The sequence below is a fragment of the Salvelinus fontinalis genome, chromosome 30, assembly GCF_029448725.1.
Source record: "Salvelinus fontinalis isolate EN_2023a chromosome 30, ASM2944872v1, whole genome shotgun sequence".
Taxonomy (NCBI): domain Eukaryota; kingdom Metazoa; phylum Chordata; class Actinopteri; order Salmoniformes; family Salmonidae; genus Salvelinus; species Salvelinus fontinalis.
The window spans coordinates 27,285,564-27,306,976 of record NC_074694.1 but is presented as its reverse complement, the minus strand read 5'-3'; the positions used below and the strand labels follow the sequence as shown (position 1 = coordinate 27,306,976).

At 42.9% G+C, this 21,413-nt stretch overlaps 2 protein-coding genes across 4 annotated transcripts; both read right to left on the bottom strand.

The window, feature by feature from the left end:
* Nucleotides 1–2: 2 nt before the first annotated feature.
* On the bottom strand, nt 3–4,848 carry bhlha15 (basic helix-loop-helix family, member a15). The gene is made up of 2 exons (XM_055890236.1): nt 4,678–4,848; nt 3–2,083 (listed from the first exon to the last, which is right to left on the bottom strand). Exon 2 carries the CDS (start codon nt 2,036–2,038, stop codon nt 1,457–1,459), a length of 582 nt encoding a protein of 193 aa, XP_055746211.1. The 5' UTR covers nt 2,039–2,083; nt 4,678–4,848; the 3' UTR covers nt 3–1,456.
* A 1,249-nt stretch (nt 4,849–6,097) lies between these two features.
* On the bottom strand, nt 6,098–21,358 carry LOC129828919 (serine/threonine-protein kinase LMTK2-like). 3 transcript variants are annotated; one of them, XM_055890231.1, is made up of 7 exons: nt 21,182–21,357; nt 10,854–10,937; nt 10,551–10,675; nt 8,603–8,783; nt 8,317–8,503; nt 7,991–8,224; nt 6,098–6,629 (listed from the first exon to the last, which is right to left on the bottom strand). In XM_055890231.1, exons 3-6 carry the CDS (start codon nt 10,634–10,636, stop codon nt 7,992–7,994), a joined length of 687 nt encoding a protein of 228 aa, XP_055746206.1. In that variant the 5' UTR covers nt 10,637–10,675; nt 10,854–10,937; nt 21,182–21,357; the 3' UTR covers nt 6,098–6,629; nt 7,991. The 3 variants fall into 3 exon arrangements, with proteins under 3 accessions (XP_055746206.1, XP_055746208.1, XP_055746209.1); XM_055890233.1 differs by lacking the exon at nt 21,182–21,357 and adding an exon at nt 11,369–11,952; XM_055890234.1 differs by lacking the exon at nt 7,991–8,224 and having other exon boundaries at nt 21,182–21,358.
* Nucleotides 21,359–21,413: the final 55 nt, after the last annotated feature.

Genomic DNA, 21,413 nt, shown 5'->3' with positions numbered 1-21,413 from the left:
AAGATTATTGTATTTATTTTATTCTCATGATCCAAAACTCTCATGATCCAAGACTCAGAACTCAGGCTACAAAGATATTACAATATAATTCAAACACACATTGTAAGAGCAACATAAATATGTCTTCAATATCAAATTCACCTGTTACACACACACACACACCACTGTTTTTATATAATAACCCAGATGCGTTTATCCAAAGTGATTTGCAGTCATGCATACGTTTTACATACACGTGATCCCGGGAATCGAACCCACTATCCTGCCATTGGAAGGACCATTTTACAGATCTGTAAATACACTTACAAAATACCATTGCAGTTTGGAGATGGGTCATAGAGAACTTGGTCAACACATCAATTCTGACATGTACACATATATATCTCTGCAGAGCCTGTGGGTCTAGTGGTAACTGCCGGCTTCCCCACCGAAGGCATGGGTTCAATTCCCTGCTTCAACCCTTCAAACTGTTTTTCCCACCTATATACAGTATACATATATGTATCTACAGTCATAACGATTCGCACTTGATTTAAATTATGATGTTTTATTTTCCTTACTTAAAGAGTACAGTATTTGACTAAAGTCTGTAGGACCAGTCTATGTAAGCATATCCTTGTCCTGTATGTGACTGTTGTGTCCAGAGGCAGTGCTCAGCAGGGAAAACAAACATTGGTTGAAAAAAGGTTGAAAACAAGTCTTCATCTACAGCAGGTGTGGCCTGTCCTATCTGCACAGCTTGTGGCCCCGAGGGCCACAGTGTTTGCTGGTTTTTAGTTAGAAAATGAACTATATTTTGACAATCAGTTATTTTACATTTTTGACCAATTAACTATAGTAATCAGCAGTTAGAAAAATTTAAGAAAATAAAAGACAATAAAATGAAACAGATTAAATAAAATGGCACTGAAATGTTCTTCGACGTTGGTCGGTCAGAAGTCTGTCCACTCTTGGTTCTCACCACCAATCAGAGTCAGAATCCAAGTGATATGTTTTATCATGGTCCTCTGGGTATTCTGTCTGTCACTATTCATGCTAGGCCTATGTCTAGACTGACAAAGTCCACAGGTGCTTTGCTTCAGCCAACCAGTCAAGTGGGAGGATGCTCTCTGTCTGTCTTCACTTATACTCCACCATTATGTTCTCTTAGAATTAATGTCAAGGGTATGGTGCTAAGAATCACCTCCCACCACTGTCTAATAGAGTTACTGAGTTAAGTTCTTGTATGCTCCATTTAGTGCATGGTGATGTCAGGTATGTCACTATAGCTCACTAGCTTGGTGGAGTATAAGGCTGCATCTCAGATGACACCCTTTCCCCATACAGTGTACTACTTTCGGTCATAAGTACAGTAGCAGTGCACAATATGGGAGATAGGGTGTCAGTTGAGATTCGCTCCCCAAGTCAAGCATGGATGCTCCAACCCTTTGGCTGTTGAGTTAGCACCTGCTAGCTGTTAGCTTTCCTGGCTAAAGCTGTGAATCTGGGTGAGGAACTGAGACAAGCTCTCCTCCCCATCCTCCTCCAGGTGCTGCTGGTAACACTGGAGCAGTCTGGCAGCGTTAGCCTCTGTCGGTGTCTCCCCGGGGGGCAGGCGGGCGCTGGACATCCCCAGGATGATGGTGGTCAGGGACTTGATGTAGTTCTCGGCCAGCGTCAGCGTCTCGATCTTGGAGAGCTTCTTATCCATTTTGACATGCGGGATGGCCTCTCTGAGGGCCTGGAAAGCGTTGTTAAGTTTGTGCATGCGCTGGCGCTCTCGCTCGTTGCTCTCCAGCCGACGGACGTTGCGTTCTTTGTTGCTGTTGTGAGACCGTCGGCGTCTGTGGGGCTTGTGGGTGGCAACCCCTCCTCCTCTACCTTGCTCGCGGTCCCCGCCCCTCAAGACCCCCCTCCAGGAGCCTCCGATACGGACCGAAGCCTCAGAGCCCTCCTGTTCGCTAGAGCCTGGTTCACTGGTGTCACTGGTCTCTGGTTCGGGGTCTGGCCCAGTCCAGGGTTTTCTGGATGACTTAGCGGCCTTCCCTTTAGACTTCATCCTTCAGCCTGATTCAGTTACCCCTCTTCCTCACACTGCCAAAAGCTTTGAAAGATGAGAAAAACAACAACTGGTTATAGAAAGGGCTTGTCATGGAAGAAATAAGCAAACAGGGGGCAGGGCCTTTACCCTGAAGGCTACAGTGTTACAGTTGAGTTTAAACGCTCAAGTTGGAATATCCGGCTTTTTGAGCACCATTTTATCCCCTTCCAATCTCATGGTTTAGACTTGAGTTTTTATTATTACTCATAAAAACCACTAGAAACTGACAACCCAATGAAGTTATAAATGCTGATTACACTGTAATTACATTGTAATTAGCTAATGGAACTAATCCTGCTGTTTATGATCCATAAGCATTTTACTGTACCGTTTACATCCTGTATCCTGACGTATAAGCTTAGATTGATGAGTGAGGATGAGGAATACCGGCATAATATGTTATTTTACAGTAAGGCCCTTTTATCATTGTTTCTATTCGCAGTTTTAAATGAAGATTTAAGAAACACAGCATCTATCTAATCAGCCAGTGTGTGAAAACACCATAATGTTGGGTGTGTAATCTCCACCTCTCTTATCCTGCTGCAGGCTACCCAAGGCTCCAGATAATACCCGACTCAAGGTTACTCTCTTATAACAAACGGGCCAGAAAAGAACAGCACACGTTTGGTAGAGAGATTTTCCCCTGTGTATGCCATCTCATAATTTAAAAAACCTCTTTAAGGATCTACGGGATCGGTGTCCCTATACCGGGGTGGTTGTTGCTAACCTGCGCCAATGTGACTAGATTGACGTTGTAAGTAACAGCATTTCAGGACATAGACATGTCTTATAAGGGCAGAAATCTTAAATTCTTGTTAATCTAACTGCACTGTCCAATTTACAGTAGCTATTACAGTGAGAAAATACCATGCTATTTGAGGAGAGTGCACAAAAAAAACTTTTATCACGGCAACTGGTTTGATACATTCACCTCTGAAGGTAAATAATGTACTTACATTCAGTAATGTGGCTCTGATTTGTCATCCTGAGGGTCCCAGAGATAAAATGTAGCATAGTTTTGTTTGATAAAATACATTTTTATATTCAAATATAGGAACTGGGTTCTACAGTTTGAACCCCAGCTGTCTATACTGTTATGTTTCATCAGATGCTATTCATGTACCATGGTAACAGGTGAATACACTAATAATAATACATGGGACTTATATAGCACCTTTCAAGGACTCAAAGTTTTTTATTGCAAGTGGCTGTTCTGCTATACTACACCAGCAAATTCAACAAATAATAAGTATTAATAAGTATATCAGCCTAATCGAAGTGTAGATTACAACATATATTAAAAAGTGTTCGAACTTGCAACAATGCTGGGATTATTACTAATGCGACTTGGCGCATCCAATGGCAATGTCTGAGTTAGGTATTACGCCGGGAGCTGTCTCCTGATTTGACAGCTCCAACGCAATTACACCTCTGACATCCCTTAAATAAAAACATGCAGTTGCCAGTTATCGCAAGTTAAGGCAGAACTGATTGAATCTAGCCCTAAATTGACAACAAATATTTCCAGTGCATTTTTAAGGCATGTCATATTGACCAACAACTCAGTGTATCAATATAATAAAGCCTATTTTATATTAGCATTTAAAAGTATACATTTTACCTTTTTTCTGAAGTTATTATCTTAGTTCTGATCCCAGTACCAGGACATGTTAACCAAAAACCTGGTTGGCTCTGCCAGGAGGCTGAAACTTGGCCTCAAGTGGATCTTCCAGCAAGACAATAACCCCAAGCACCCATCAAAATCCACAAAGAAACGATTAATTGACCACAAAATCAACATTTTGCAATTGCCATCTCAGTCTCCGGACTTGAACCCCATTGCAAACCTGTGGTTTGAATTGAAGAGGGCAGTCCATAAGGGCAGACAAAGGATATCAAGGATCTGGAAAGATTCTGTATGGAGGAAAGGTCTTAAATTCCTCACACTATGTTCTCCAATCTCATAAAACATATTAGAAAAAGGCTCAGGTCCATCATCCTTGCAAGATGAGGTATTGAAAACATGGGTGTCAATCTTTTTTAGAAAAATATATATTACTTGTTCATTAAAAAAGTATTTCTATGAGCAATTGTATTAGTATAAAATAATATAATTTTTTTTTTTTTGCATACAATATACTGTAACTGAGAATTTGTATGATTTATTTCATACATTCTTTTTTTGCTAATCTTTCTCAAGAGTGCCAATCATTTTGAACCTGATTGTATGTTTAGATGCATGGAGAATGTTCTACAAGTCAATAATACAAATTTTAAAAAGAGAGGTGGCAAGTATATTTGCTTTAGGGCCTCGAAACCCATTCTTTGTCAATAATTGGATTTAAACAAAACTTCTTAGACTTGTAGAGACACTAACCAAGCATTAGCATTGTTACTTTGTTCCCCGGTCTCCCCTACTGTATAAATGTTGTAACACTCTCATACTCTCTTTCTCCCACGCTCACCAATCATTTACATAAAGTAAATAGTTAGCCTTCATCAAGTTGAGAAAACAGTGAACATCTTCAATTATTACAACTTCATTAGATTTCAATAAAGAGAAAAAGGAATAGACAACAAATTGACATTTTAGTTACCTTTAAAAATGAAAGTAAGATGCCTGTGTATGTAGAAGAATAGTTTTCACCGTGAAACATCAATAATGTCCTCCGAATTAAAGTTTCGGTTGAGTGGAAGAAGCGTCTGTCGTTCTGATCCAAGGATGAAAGATAACTGTCGCATGTGAGGTACCTGTCGCTGCTGTAATGTACACGTTGCGCTCGCTTAGCCAATGGGAGTGCGCTCAGACTCCGGACGTGGTCATCTGTGCCCGTGCGTAGCCAAACGCCTCGTTTACATCTGAGGCTATGAAGCTAACATGCTTCATTTGTTCTGGTCTTATCAACATTCTGATTGTGCCCACATTGAAGCCTTTGCAGCTACACCAGAGGAGGCTGGTCGGAGGAGCTATAGGAGGACGGGCTCATCGTAATGGCTGGAATGGAGTAGTTGGGAACAGTATCAAACACATCAAATATATGGAAATTACATGTTTGACACATTCCATTTATTCTATTCCAGCCATTATAGCTCCTCCCACCAGCCTCCTCTGATCTACACATGGTAGTAAAATGTATCTCTCTGGGTCCATCCACTGTGTCTGCATTGTGACCAGATATCCGGGTCTCTCCCTGTATGCAAATTATGAAAATGATTTGAAAGACCACTCCAGAGGTGGTCAGTAAGATTAAATGACAATCATATTAAAATGTGTACTTTAAAAGTCTACACCTGTCTTTAAAATGTCGGCACAATTAGATTTTGGATAAGATCAGGACAAATTAGGTTTTGTCTAGAAGGGATACAGCTTTTGTCACAATTTACTTTTTGTAGCAGGTTTAGTAGAACCTATGCAGCAGGTTAGGAGAATGAACGTAGCAGGTTAGAAGAATCAGGTTAAGATTAGGAAATGGGTTAGCTAAAACGCCCCAAAAATCTACTTTGAGGTCAATTTGACAAAAGCTGTATCCTATCCAGACATGACCAACAAATGATGCATGTTAGAACCAAGTATAAACAGGGCTAAAACTATCGACATTGGTCAACTATTTGACATTGGTCAAAATCAACTGGAGGCTTTCCACATGTATCAGTCCACTCCTTGCACCCGCCCATTCATTTTCTGAATCCTTCCAAGTAGCCCATCAAAAAAATAAAAAAAATAAAAAATTGTCGCTCATCAATTTTCACAGTGGGGATTTTATAAGATTTTTATGTTGGTTCATCTATTTTCTTCTTCTATTTGAATACAGAATTTTGTGATACATGTCTGTCTGTGTGTGTGTGTGTGTGTGTGTGTGTGTGTGTGTGTGTGTGTGTGTGTGTGTGTGTGTGTGTGTGTGTGTGTGTGTGTGTGTGTGTGTGTGTGTGTGTGTGTGTGTGTGTGTGTGTGTGTGTGTGTGTGTGTGGTATTACTTATCACTGAGATACGCTTCACAATAGGCAAGGGGAAACAAATAAAATGACAACTGTAGAAATATTTTATTTTATTTTCAACATCAAGCTCTGATCAGTACAGTAGTTAGCTGATGAAAAACCTAATAAATGTTCTTACATTTTAAATATGCAGGCTGTCAAATACTTTATGAGTGTATCAAGAGATTTCCATTGTTGGGACACATTTATTCAATGTGGGATTATCAGGTCACCATTGCTATGTTCTGATCATCAGACCCATCTGTTATTGTTAATGTGTCATAGGCTAATCCTTATTGGGAGACAGGCACAGCCCTGAAAGGTAAACAACTGACTCTTGGTAGTACAGTAGCCTGAAAAGGGATGGTTTATCACCCCTGCAGTTGGACCCCTAGTCGGGCCCATAGAATGTAAAGGGAGTAACCATTGTAACCACGTTTACTAGTGGTGAAACAGCAAGGTCCCACTGTTGAGCTCTTCTGTTCTTCTGTTTATTTGGAGATTTGTCTTCCATCACATTGTCTTCCTTCAGCAAACACGCTGTTAGACCTCATCCCCAGTGGCGGATACTGGGCTAAAACACAAGAAAGACAGACTTCTGTATGATATAGTGTTATGGTTCCAAAAACATTTCTACCGGTATCTAAAGAGAATGTCAGACACAGGTGAGCAGCTCCCAGCAGCAAAATGTGCAGCGGTGAAGTCCTTGAGTATGTGTGTGTGTGTGTGTGTGTGTGTGTGTGTGTGTGTGTGTGTGTGTGTGTGTGTGTGTGTGTGTGTGTGTGTGTGTGTGTGTGTGTGTGTGTGTGTGTGTGTGTGTGTGTGTGTGTGTGTGTGTGTGTGTGTGTATGCGTATATGTGTGTGAACACTAGTACTGGTCCTGCCAGGTTTCTTCTAATCAACCAAACCACCCTTCAGGTTCTGTGGAACATTTCTTTCCGTTTGTTCAGTTTCTCCTCAGGACAACCATATGTATTTAGTTTACCCACGGGCTCTGATAACTAATAACTACTGGGTATACATTCAAATAAGTCAAGCAAACTCAGGTCTTACAAGCTGGACCAAATACTGTAACACACGCACACACAGGCACACGGATGCCGACATCCAAGCATGAACATGCGGATCAGAGGTGAGTGCCATCCTGTCTTGTCCTCCACCTACACTGGCCATAGAGCCGTCCGCAGCCCACAGATCGACTCAAGGACACCCCCTGAAATAGCTAGACAAATAAAGGGCCCTCTCCTTTTCTTTCCCCCTCTCTCTTCCATTTCCTTTCCTTCTCTCCTTCCCTTCATCTTTCCCTTTTCATCACACCTCTCTGTTTAGAGTCTACACAAACCTTGCTTTTTCTTATTATAAAAGAATAAAAACAGATCAATATTATCTATTTACTACATCACTTACTACATTGTGTAATGATGAAGTCACTGTGTCTTAGAAACCTATGGAATAGCCTTTTCACTTTCGTTTGGCCTGAGGCTGAATGTGGCACGAGAGCATGACCGGCGGCATTGATAAGACAGTAGTAAAACTAGACGTCTGTTGACTGGGCTGAACAATAGGCCTTTATGTTGACTGAGAAGAAGATAACATGCTTTCAACTCCAGCCAGAGCCACAGATCTGATATCTATTGCTTTCACTGTGGCCAGCTGTGCTGTTAGCTACTACACAGCCCAGGCTTATTGAGTCAGACAATGTACTGTCACAGAGCTTTGTGATATCAGTGTAACCAACCGACAGGTGGTTTGGAACTGTTGGAGAGAAGAAGAAAAAACTCTCCAGCTAGAAATCCATTAAATAATGAATCATATAAGGGAAGGGGAGAGGAGTGGAGTGGAGAGAAATGAGGGGGGGGGGGGGTAAGTAATTTTTTCCATGAGCCCAAGGCTCTCTGGGTGACAGAAAAACAAGTGTGCAGCCAATCACTTGCCTCACTGCTCCAGGTCAGCATCAGTGACGTGGGTGAGGACCAGACTAGAAGGTCTCAACTGTGAGCAGGCATGGGTGGATGGACAACTCCACCTCTGGTGTGAGGATGTGGAGGTCTGGTGGGGGGATGCGGAAGATATACTGGATTCTGATATTATAAGATGGTGATCGGCCATCTTGGTTTTGTGGGAGCTGTCCAAGAAGGAGAAGTCATCCTCCCATTCTAAACCAAGACCTGTAGGGCAGCGTAAACACAACCACCATCAGATAGATATGTCATCAGACAGATAGAGAGATCACCATCAGGAAAGAGAGATAAAGACATACCATTGTCCTCTAAGCAGACCCCTGAGGTTGCCATGTGAGGTAGATGGTTGACACAGCTGCAGGGCAGGATTGGGGATTGATCATTGGTCTCAGGTGTGTGTCTGTAAATTGGTATTGGAGATTGACCCTTGGTCTCTTTGCTGTTGGTCTCTGGCCAGTGACTTTGTAGCTCCCTGGTGGGACTCTCCTATGGAGCGTGTTCAAAATGAAATGATGTTGATACTGTAGGCATAAAAACATGACTCTGATGTAAAATACCAATTATCTGTATGATAGATGCAGTTACCTGATCAAACACATAGACAGTGACATCATCAAAGAAAGACACCTTCCTCCCGTGTCCAGGTTCGTCCCCTTCTGATGACACAGGGCCGGGCTGGGGAGTCACAGGGTTGCGGTGGGGGGTGACGGGGCTGGCCTGGGGGGCCCGTTCACCTGATGAGAGCCAGCACTGGAAGTCTTCATACCTGCATGGAGAAAAATATGATTCTTTCACATAAAATGCAGTTAATTTTATGTTATTCTTCAACATACAACTTGGTATTTTATACAAATAAATAAACATCTACTGAGACGTCCATCGTCTCCTTTCACATTGTGTGCCCCAGAGTGCTAGCGACAGTATATCTCCTTCCAAAACAGGAAGTGCAAAAACTCATTACTAAGCGGCTCCTCTCCATACAATGACATGGCACCAAGGCAATCATTGGAGAATGTATGTCTATTATTTTCTCCTGGCCACTCACTGCAGGGCCTGAATAAATATTGGTGGCTGTCTTCGCAGGTGAGCACGCAATAGGAACCTTTTTCCGTTCTGCGGTCACCGGGCAACCGTTAAATGAGTGACTCAGGCAAGGGAAAAGAGATGCTGACTCACTGAGCGCTATGACGAACGAACGCAAGAGGCAGACACACAGCCCAGGAGATGCATACACACGCTCTTGCCCCCTCCCCTCTCTCTCTCTCTCTCTCTCTCTCTCTCACATTCACACGCATGTGCGCGCGCACACACACACACACACACACACACACACACACACACACACACACACACACACACACACACACACACAGGGCTCTAATCTGTGTCTCCTTTATCACCTGGATTAGCACCTCACTGCGTAACCGCTACCAATGTCCTACATACAAAAAGACACAGTTTAAACACATACATGCGCACACAGACACAAATACACAAGCACTCACTTGCACGAACAGTAGTGGACAAAGTACCCAGTTGTCATACTTGAGTAAAAGTATAGATTCCTTAATAGAAAGTTATTCAAGTAAAAGTGAAAGTCTGTCACGTTCCTGACCTATTTCTGTTAGTTTGTTGTATGTGTTAGTTGGTCAGGACGTGAGTTTGGGTGGGCATTCTATGTTGTCTGTTTCTATGTTGGTTTAGGGTTGCCTGGTATGGCTCTTAATTAGAGGCAAGTGTTTGGCGTTCCTCTAATTGAGAGTCATATTTAGGTAGGTTGTTTCACAGTGTTCGTTGTGGGTGGTTGTCTCCTGTGTCAGTGTTTGTCGCGCCATACGGGACTGTTCGGTTTGTTTTTGTACATTGTCATTTTGTGTAGTCTATTTTCCCTGTTCGTGCGTTCTTCGTGTTTAATGTAAGTTCGTTGTCCAGGTCTGTCTACTCCGTTTGTTGTTTTGTTAGTTATAGTGAAGTTCGTGTTTTTTCGTCTTGTCTTTAAATAAATGATGTGTTCACAACCCGCTGCGCCTTGGTTCCATCACTACTCCTCCTTTTCGGTTGAAGAGGAGGAGGACTACCGTTACAAAGTCAGCCAGTAAAATACTACTTGAGAAATATACTTCAGTATCAAAACTAAAAGTATAAATAGAAAACCAGACTTTTTTTTTCTTTACGAATAGACAGGGGCTCACTCAAACACTCAGAAATCCTCATTCAAAATGTAACGAGGACATTTCTAGGAAAATGTATGAAGTAAAAGTACATTATTTCCTTTAGGAATGTAGTGAAGTAAAAGTGAAAGTAGTATTTTTTTTAATAGTAAAGTAAACTACAGATACCTCCAAAAAACGATTTAAGTAGTACTTTAAAGTATTTTTACTTAAGTACTTTACACCACTGCACACAAACACACACAAAGAGAGAGTACTATAAAATAAAGAGGATTATGAGCTGAAGATTTAACAAGACAATGCAAACTGTAAAGCAATGGTCAAAAACCATTGACACTGTAGTAGAAGTTACAGGAACATACCATTGGTCGCTCTCATCAGTTTGCTCCACTACGACCACACCCATTCGGGTAGCCAATAAGGGGTAGCCAATAAGATGAGGGTCCATCCAAAGACTGGACAGCTAACTCAGTCTCTTCAGTGAAGTCTGTCAAGTGAAGATAAACAAATGTCATTTTACATGTTGCTACATCATGATGCCCTCAACTACAGAACAGTACAAATTTCTGATGCAACTTCCTGACACACAGTCCTATCTTACACTATCAATGCAAATTTCAAGAGAAAATTGACTTAAGAGAGAGAAGGTCAGAATACTACTGTACCTTGTGGTTTGAGGGTCCCATTCTACAGCAAATGGTCAGATCAGCGGATCAGTACGACAAGAGAAGTAATCCAGAACCGAGTCCCTGGAGAAAATAGATAAAATAGGAAATTAGGAGAAATAAGAAGAAAAGCAAGAGAGACAGTGTAAGAGAAATGAGGACGAGAGAGATAAGAAAAAGGAAAAGCGACAGAGAGAGAGAAGGAGAGAGAGAGAGAGAGAGAGAAAGAGGAGAGAGAGAGAGATAAGAAAAAGGAAAAGCGACAGAGCGAGAGAGAGGGAGAGAGAGAGAGAGAGAGTGAGAGAGAAAGAGAGAGAGAGAGAGAGTGAGAGAGAGAGAGAGAAAGAGGAGAGAGAGATAGAGATAGAGAGAGAGAGAGAGAGAGAGAGAGAGAGAGAGAGAGAGAGAGAGAGAGAGAGAGAGAGAGAGAGAGAGAGAGAGAGAGAGAGAGAGAGAGAAATGAAAATACCAAAGTCAGATAGAGGTGAACATTGAGGAGAGGACAAAGAGCTCACGTGTACAGTAGTCAGTCCCATGGGCTTGACCAGGAGCAGAGCGGAACAGGCAAATCGATTAAAAGCCTGGCTAATGTTGCCTACTTAAATAAAGGTTAATAAAATAAATAAATAATGTAACAGATTCTCCTCAGTGAGAGACCGTAAGAGGACAATACTCACACACACTTACCCTGAAGCTTTACAGACAAAATGCTTTGACAATTTTGGCTCAAAATCAGAAACTGAAAGTTTGCAAGAGGGTTTGGAAGAAAGAAGGATGTACAGGCTGTGCAACCTTGCTATCTTTAGGACTTTCACCACGGCATATTATCACAAGCCTATGCGGGCATGAATGCCCTCTAGTGGTTACGTTGATAATAGCAGACAGTCGATGTCAAAGACATGTCACACACAAATCAAAGGTTATTGGTCGCATACACAGTTGAGCAGAGCGAAGTGCTTATGTTACTAGCTACTAACAGTGCAGTAAAATGTCAAACACCAAATAATAATAAATAAATAAATCCTACACGAAATCAAGAAATGTCAGATCGAATCTAATTAACAGCATTCCAAGTGTAATCTGTACATATTTACACCAGATGCATTTACACAATATATACTAAGAATGATTTGTATATCAGTAGATATATTACAATGAGCTATGTTGAGAATACAGTATTTAAGTACACAGTACAAAACCCCATGGCATAATGGATAGAATTGCATGAAATTAGCTTCCTGACCAGAGACCTGAATATAAACACATACACTACCGGTCAAAGGTTTTAGAACACCTACTCATTCAAGGCTTTTTCTTTATTTTTACTATTTTCTACATTGCAGAATAATAGTGAAGACATCAAAACTATGAAATAACACATATGGAATCATGTAGTAACCAAAAAAGTGTGAAAGAAATCACAATATATTTTATATTTGAGATTATTCAAATAACCACCCTTTGCCTTGATGACAGCTTTGCACACTCTTGGCATTCTCTTATGTGTTATTTCATAGTTCTGATGTCTTCACTATTATTCTGCAATGTAGAAAATAGTCAAAATTAAGAAAAACCCTTGAATGAGTAGGTGTTCTAAAACCTTTGACCGGTAGTGTATGTATTTATATTCAGGTCTCTGGTCAGGAAGCTAATTTCATGCAATTCTATCCATTATGCCATGGGGTTTTGTACTGTGTACTTCAATACTGTATTCTCAACATAGCTCATTGTAATATATCTACTGATATACATATCATTCTTAGTATATATTGTGTAAATGCATCTGGTGTAAATATGTACATATTACACTTGGAATGCTGTTAATTAGATTAGTAAGTGTTCTAAAACTTTTGACCGGTACTGTATGTATGTGAATGGTTTGTCTAAACAGTATGGACAATATATGAATATAAAAGGTGTGTTCGGCAGTATTTATATAGAATGATCCATGACTACAATACAGTATATACATATAAAGTGGGTAAAACAGTATGTAAACATGATTAAAATGACAAGTGTTCAATGACTATGTACATAGGGCAGCGGTCTCTAAGGTGCAGGGTAAAATACTGGGCGGTCGCCGGCTAGTGACATTGTCTAATGTTCATTCAAAGGTACTGGGCGGAGGTCAGCTAGTGATAACTGTTTAAATATCTCATTGACACATCTTACAAGTTTCAAGTTTATTTGATGTGACATAATAAATGTCCAACCACAGGTCTATGTACAGATTCCATTCAATTACTACAATCTCCTGAAAGAAGAAATACGGGGTTAATTGACTGAAAATATTATTCAGCAATTTTCACAGTATATTTCCCACACTGTTTCTGAAGTTGTAAGGTCCGGTTGCTACTGTCCTCCCCCTGGCAACAAAATCACTGATGCTGGAGTTCCACTTGACACACTCATGCAGCATCAGGATATTGTTCCCAGGGAGACACACGCACACTTGTCTTTCAGGTCCTCCCTGTCCCGAGTCTGAAAAAGAAGGAAGGGATGGAGTGAAGAGAGGAGTGGAGGAAAGATGGAGAGAGATAGACAGATGGTGATTAACTCAAATGGAGGAAGGTGCTTGCATTTCACCCTGGCCCCTGTGTGTTTAAGGGGCACCCCCCTCTTTTCTTTTATCCCATCCTCCCTTGCTCCCTTGCTCCCTTCCTCCCTCCCACTTTCTGTATAGTCCAGGCATCATGTCACCTAGCCTGCAAACCCTGGTCCTTCTGTTAGGTCCACTGAACTTAGCAGCATTGTGCATATGATTTAGGCCAGGGTTGAAAAACAAGTTCAAATGTGGTCTAAACTATTTGTGCTGTAGTCAATCTATTTACTCAGCATCAGATAGTTCTGCTACCTCTTGACATAGATCTACAACGTCATCCGCTTCATTCATTAATTACAGTATCTTTGACTCTGATGGGCCACATTGAAAGCGGCATCCACCTTTGCTCAGATTTCAACTGTAGGGATATGGTGGGGCAGTTCCATTCCCTAATTTATTGTTGTTTTTCTAACTGGGGCAAAGCATAGAATATCCCTTCTCCACTGCCCCACCTGCTATTAATACCCCTAGCCAGGGTAATAACAAGTCTATATCTACCTCTCCTCTTCCCAGGTCTTCAACATTAACGGCCACTTGATGACAGTCCAAAGAAATGCAATGCACCAGTTCCACAATGCAATGCAACGGCCTGGGACACTTGTCCATGTGCAGACCCTAGTGGGCGGAGTCAGGGACAGAGAGTACCAATAGTAGATCTACCCGTGCCTAGCACTACCCGAAAAAGGGGAGGGAGGGGGGTCGCCTTTCTTTTCTGATTGGGTTGGCTGTGAGTTTGCCACACCAATTTAGTTGTATCACACCCGCATTCGTAGGCCGGGGGGGGGGGGGGGGGGGGGGGGGGCTGCGTAACTATCATTTTACACCAGAGGCACAGAATCATCATATCCAGCCAACAGACGACAAGTGACACCAAACAATCCGTGAGAGGAGGGTAATTGGAGCGCACTGGGCTTATTCTGAGCAGTGGCAGTGACGCCCAAGCAAGGCGGGCGACACATGACGCTCTGCTCTCTAACCGTCCAGACCATGCAACATTGCACTCTGGGTAAACCTGTGAAATGATCTCTCCACCACCCAGGGCCCTAGCAGCCCTGTCTACAGCCTTTATTTGGACACGCCCGGAGGATAGCGTCTCACTTCTCATTCTGGCGTTTTGGGGGTTAGGGTGAAACTAGACACTGAAACAACAACAGTCAAAGTGGTAAACATGTCAGCTTATTGTGTCATGCCAGTAGTATCTTAGTATCTTAGTATCTTAGTATCTTAGTATCTTAGTAGCAGATTATTGGGTCTTTAGAGCGTTTGCTGACAAGCGTTCCTATAATATGATGACATAAATCTAAGATACATTTCAGAGAGCTGATAATGTATTTATGAGCCTCTGTTGACACCAGTACTCCTGCTCTTCCCCAGTTGAGACCTGGACATGGCTGAACTAGCAAGACTGATGCCAATAATGCATTACCATTTTGGGCAAGTATGTGCGCATCAAGTGTGTATGTGCCTCAAGTGTGTGTGTGCGTTGTGTGCGCTTGCATGCGTGCTTAAACAAGTATTGAGTGGAGCCAACTTAGCCTAATTTATTCATCCATGTTCATTTCCCTGTACGGGCAGAACACGGTTTACTGGGGTAAGGAACTCTATACTGCAGTATACAGTCCAGTAACCTGTAATGGTACCTCCACCCCTCAACATAAAGTCTAAATGTAGATACCCTGAACACATCCCTAAATAGGAGTAAACACTAAGTAGAATTGAACACATATACAGTGAGTACAGTGCCTTCAGAAAGTATTCACACACTATTACACATTTTGTTGTGTTACAGCATGAATTTAAAATGGATTAAATGGAGATTTTGTCTCACTAACCTACACACAATAGAGTACCACAGTATGCGTCATAATACCCATAAAACCTAGCGTTCAAACAGGGAAATGGTTCCAATCATTTTTCCACCATTCATTTTTCCCATAGGGGATTTTAGAAACACTTAAAATAAGGGCTGTGTTTTGTGTAGACTTACCCTGGTGTGACGTTTTCATAACCACGCAAATCTCTCTCGGACAAGGTGACTTTTATCAATATATTCGCCTGTTGACGTGCCCTTGAGCAAGGCACTTAACCCTAACAGCTCCTGTGAGTCGCTCTGGATAAGATGACTAAAATGTAAATGTAAATCAGTGAACTTCAAAACTCATGTTGTGACAGAATTCTACCACTAGAAGGCAGATAAACCCATGTTGTGACAGTATCCTTCCACTAGAAGGCAGATAAACCCATGTCATGACAGTATCCTTCCACTAGAAGGCAGATAAACCCATGTCATGACAGTATCCTACCATTAGAAGGCAGATAAACCCATGTCGTGACAGTATCCTACCACTAGGAGGCAGAGAAGAGAACCCCTCCCTCCAGAAGAGCTCGTTTCACTCAGCCAGTGTGTGTAGTGGATGGAAGTAGACCTTATAGGGTCATGCATGTCTAATAGATGATGTGGCTCTGCTGCTGTGTCACGGCGATTTAAAAATAAAAGTGCCATGTCAGTCTGGCAGCTCTCCCACCTGCCTCTCTCTGCCTGGGTTCTGGGTTGTTACCATGGCGAGGAGAAGAGATTAGGAGCTCAAATGACCCAGCTTGAACAGGAACACAAATTATAGATATAGCTGTCTATACCTATACTGTCTATATCTATACTGTAAGGTTAATTTGCCCTGGACTTTTGGTATATATAGGTGTGGGATCTTAATTCTCCTGCACAGTAGTAAAATGCAATCTTGTATACAAGGTTTAAAAAGGCTTCTAATGTTTGTAATTTCCACTTTAAAATGTCAGACTTGATTTGTCCTACTCTGTAGAATGTTGGTGAAGGGGTTTATTAGGGATTTATTAGGTAGTTAATTGACTGTTAACACAACGCTAGGCTGGACTGTGAACTGTTAGTTTGGTCTCTGGGGAGAAAGAGGGGGATTGGAGGGTTCGGGTTCGTAGAGTGTTGGGGGTCGTGAGGTGTGTAGGGGGCTGGGAGGTGGGTAGAGCGGTGGGTGGGGAGTGTAAGGGGGTGAGGGGTTAGTCAAGACAAGCACTGGCACACCTAGGCCTGTCATTACATCATCAATCTGTACAACCTCGTTTTTGGAATTTCACTAATACTTGTAAAAAATGAATCATTAAAATGGTTACAGTATATATTACTACGGTGATACTCAAAACATTGTTTGAGTCTATAAAAGTGAGCATACTGACTGTAGAAAGTAAACTGAAACTATCCTAATGTGATAACAAGAAACCCATTGAAGCCTGTGACGGTCCCATATAAAGGTACACATACGAACACGTGAATGCAACTCATACAGTACTGTAACAGAAGCAGGAGACCCGCTTAGAGCAAACTGATATTTCAGCAATAACATGAAGCTAGCACTGAGCCGCAGAACACACAATCACTGAGAAATTTGCTGGCGACGCTGAGAGGCAAAGGACTGTTGGGAAAGTGTTGAAAAGCTAGATTGTCACCTCTGACCTGCACACACACACACACGCAATCATAATCCAAGACGGACAGCTGTAGAACTCTTGGATGGTGCACAGTGATCATTCAGCCAGCCACACTCAACCCCAACCACTATCAGATACTAAAACAGTCCCACTGGGACAGCTGGTCTGGAGGGAGAGGACACAGCGTACATACAGTAGCCTGAGAATCTAATGATTGACAAATTGGCAAACACATTCCCTAACTGGAGAGCTATATCAAATGAAATTGTTTTCGTGGTTTCCGAGGACTGGCCAGCGATGTTCTAATTTAAACCCTCAGCTCTGCTCTGTGCTTCTCCTATCCCTCACACCCTCGCCCCATCCCAACCTCCTCCAAGGGGTGCTGGGGAACCCCACCCTTCACTCACCCACCACCGGACAGAGAGAGACTGTCACTCATGCTCTAAGCCAACTGGCATCAGAATGGCCCTATTACAGCTCGGGGGGGGTACTACTCCAGTTGCATGGTGCAACTATATTTCAGTCCAAAATGTAATGAGTCAGGGTTATCCCTGGTTACGAATTAAATAGACAGGAAACAGAAGATGGAGGGACAGAGAGAGACGGACGGTGAAGGGTAGAGGCTACATATGCCAAAATAGATTTTCACATTTAATAAATAGCTAACATGACACTTGTTGCAGGCTAACTTACTTATGATTAAAATAATTGCAGTTTAATTCATGTCAACAATTTTTTACCATATGGTTTGCTGCTTCTATCAATGGCTAAAGCACAGAGATTAAAAGACAAGTTTGAATTTAAACCCGTACATGAAATAAGCTACAGCACAGTGCAAGATGGTGGAAGCAAAGATCCCTGTTGATTTGAACAAACCTGTCTAACCCAAATCTCTTAACTCTTTAAGGGGTCCTGGAGCTTGAGAAGTGCACATTACATTCCACCCCACGGCCCCTTTCCTATCCAGAAAGTAACACAAGAGAAAGACCAACCATTTTCTAACACTCCTTAGAACAGAAGGGTGGAGGGGAAGCGAGAGAGTCAGGAGAGAAGGAAAGAGGGAGAGAAAGGATAAAAAAGTGAGAGGTGGGAGAGGGGGGAGAGAGCAAGTGAGAGAAAGAGAAATGAAGAGAAACTGGGAGATAAAGAGCGCTGCACCTGCTGATGTGGGTGTAGAAGGGAAACCTGATATACAATGGCTTAACAACCATCTCAGGCAGTTACAGTAGACTAGCTAACAGAGGCCTATTTAATGGCCTGGTGAAATCACACCAGCAGAGGGTGATGTGTGTGGGGAAGTCTCTCTCCGGCCCCTTGAGATACAACTGGCCAAATGTCCCCTCTAACCCAGGGCTGTTCAATCCCGGTCCTCGGGACTTGGGAGCCACACATGGTACATGCTTTTGTGCCAAATCAACCACACCTGACTCAACTAAGCCTGGGTCGCAGCCAAGGGGGGTCTTTAACTGGGACGGAGAGTTGGTTGAAACATTGTCCATTTAATAAAGGTCATTGGGGATACGTAACAGTGTGCACGTTCATTTTATTTGCTTATTTACTCAACCCACCTGATAACATCCTCCACATAATATTACTCCTATAAATGTCTGGTAATTTTCATCCCTGGGCAAAACTATGTTCTGCTGTGTTTATCCTCCCAAACCCAGTGGGTAGCCTACCCTTGGCTCACATGCAGACTGCAGAATGAGTGTGAGGGAAGGTTCTTAGGTTGTTGTTGTGGAGGGGACAGGGTACTCAGCCAGCCTGGCAGTAAGTTAGGCTGGAGTAAGGAGTAACGTGAGCAGTGATCAGAACGTGAGCAGCAATCAGATAGAACACTCTGTCTTGTGTTCCTTTGGTTGCTGAGGATTTATAGCTGCGAGAAGTGGCACAGGGTTACTACAGGGCTCCCTTCAACACGCACTCACTCACGCACACACACATGCACGCACGCACACGCAGACAGGCATGTACGCATGCACACACGCACGCACACACACACACACTTAAATCTTGAGTGATTGATGTCAAAGCGTCAGGAGAGCGAAATAAAACTGCTTGAGGAGGGAGAGGCCTTGCGAGGAGAAGTGGGGTGATGGGATTGGGGGGGTCGAGATGAATCTGAGAACGGTATCGGTATGTCCCCCACCACAGCTGGTCCGATGGAAATAGACAGAGATGTAACTGAGCCCAGGGAAGAAGAGGAGCAATCGCTTTCCCCAGGATGGATGTTCAAGCAGTCTCTCTCTCTCTCTCTCTCTCTCTCTCTCTCTCTCTCTCTCTCTCTCTCTCTCTCTCTCTCTCTCTCTCTCTCTCTCTCTCTCTCTCTCTCTCTCTCTCTCTCTCTCTCTGTATCACTATTCTCTCGAGGGGGCAAATGTTTAAAACATTAAAAACCTCCACATGCAGTCCACAGTAATTACCCGATGACAATGGCAGGTAGATCCAAAGCCCATACCCATAGCAGCCAGTTAGTGGGCTGAGCGAGCGAGCCCGGGCAGGCTGCAGATCTCTGTGTCTGAGTGTGAGAGGAGTACAGTAGGCTGAATAGCTCAGCAGCAGAGCCCCAGATATACTCCCTGTGACTTCCCAAAGACCTTATCAGTGGTAGAAACGTTGTCCATAAACAGCATACAGAATCAGACCTGAGCAGACCTCACCCTGAAATGTGCAAAAACTCAAGTCAAAACAGGATTTGTTTTCTTTCAGATACTTAAGATGCACTTCATTTAGCCTGCTCGATGCAGTGGGACCAATGGATAAAAAGCCAGATAAAGAAAGCCAGCAAAAAGCCCAAACCCAGCAGGTCAGCAGGCTCTCTCTCTCTCCTCTTACTCTGGGAGTGAGAAGAGAACGCTGCCACCACCTGGTTGGCTTGGCAGCTGAGAGACCGTCCCCATGTCTGTCAGCTATGCCAAAATGACTCAGCTCTCACCACACCAAAATAGCACCAAACAATCCCAGCCAGGCAACAATGTGGTGGGGCGGTCTAAGGCCCTACAGATCCAGGTTCGATCCCAGGCTGTGTTGTAGCCGGCTGTGACCGGGAGACCATGAGGCGGCGTAAAATTGGCCCAGCATCGTCCGGGTTAGGGGAGGGTTTGGCTGGCCGAGACATCCTTGTCCCATCCCATATAGCGACTCCTGTGGCGAGCCGGGTTCATGCACGCTGACACGGTTGCCAGTTGTACGGTGTTTCCTCCGACACATTGGTGCGGCTGGCTTCCGGGTTAAGCGAGCAGTGTGTCAAGAAGCAGCGCAGCTTGGCAGGGTCGTGGGGAGAAAAAGGGCAAAAAATATATAAATAAACTATGTGGTAATCATGGTCCAGGGATCTGGGGGAGATCCCTCAGGAGGCTAATGTGTTTTGCAATCACTCTGTTTGATTAATCTGTTGTCACAGCAAATTTTCCTGCTGAGCAGGAAGTGCAAAATATTGTGTATTCAAGGTTTAAAAAGGCTTCTGAAGTTCGTAATTTTCACTTTAAAATGTCAGACTTGATTTACGCTAATAAAAAATGTATCAACCCCTACAAACATTTTCAAATAATAACTAACATTTCCTGTTGCTGCTGGATTCTTTTTCTGCTTTGAGAAACTGGTCAAATTAAGATAGTACACCTGTGCGTGTGCTTTACTTTCCACTGAACTCACCAGTGTGTCAGTGTGTGTTTTAGTGTTTCCATAGTTAGCAGTTAGACTCAGCTCTAATGATGGAGTGCAGATCCCCCAGGAGGATACATGGACAAGTTTTTACACAAAATAATTGTATAGACATTTTTACCCCATAATATAATTAATCAATAAGGCCCGGGGGGGTGTGGTATATAGACAATATACCACAGCTAAGGGATGTTCTTCGGTATGACGCAACACAGAGTGCCAGGACACAGCTCTTAGACGTGGTATATTGACAATATATCACAAACCCCCAGAGGTGCCTTATTGCTATTATGAACTGGTTGCCAACATAATTAGAACAGTTAAAAGAAACGTTTTGTCGTACCCGTGGTATACGGTCTGATATACCACGGCTGTCAGCCAACCAGCGTTCAGGGCTCGAACTACCCAGTTTATAATTCCCTTTTGATAGATCAACAAGACATTTTACAAACCCAAACAATTCAGTCTTGTCAGGTCTCAACATGACATCATATCTGGCAAAGTGGATACAGTAAGCTCTATCAACCAGCACAATGCAAAACAGGACAGCAATGACAAACACAAAATCCCAATCACAAAAATATATAATTTTCCTCCTACTCACCACTATGGTTCTCCATGTAGAAGGAGGCTGCTCTGCTCCTTAGTCCCATTGTCTTTCCTCCTCTACCTCCACTACTACTGTGTATTGTCTTCATGGATATCAACAAGCTTCACCTGCACAGGAAACTACATAGAACGCCAACATCCACACACAGCTAAAACATAAAGTCCATCTGTTCAGTCTCTACGTGTGCTAGCCCTACCACCCATCCCTCTTCCCCTCTCCCTCATCC

What these genes read in the sequence shown, in the direction of transcription:
- bhlha15 (XM_055890236.1), bottom strand. Translation starts at nt 2,038, where the DNA reads ATGAAGTCTAAAGGGAAGGCCGCTAAGTCATCCAGAAAACCCTGGACT.
- LOC129828919 (XM_055890231.1), bottom strand. Translation starts at nt 10,636, where the DNA reads ATGGACCCTCATCTTATTGGCTACCCCTTATTGGCTACCCGAATGGGT. An exon ending in ACTGATGAGAGCGACCAATG is followed by an intron (nt 8,784 to 10,550) that starts GTATGTTCCTGT and finishes TTCTCCATGCAG; the next exon opens with GTATGAAGACTTCCAGTGCT. An exon ending in CTGTCTATGTGTTTGATCAG is followed by an intron (nt 8,504 to 8,602) that starts GTAACTGCATCT and finishes CACGCTCCATAG; the next exon opens with GAGAGTCCCACCAGGGAGCT.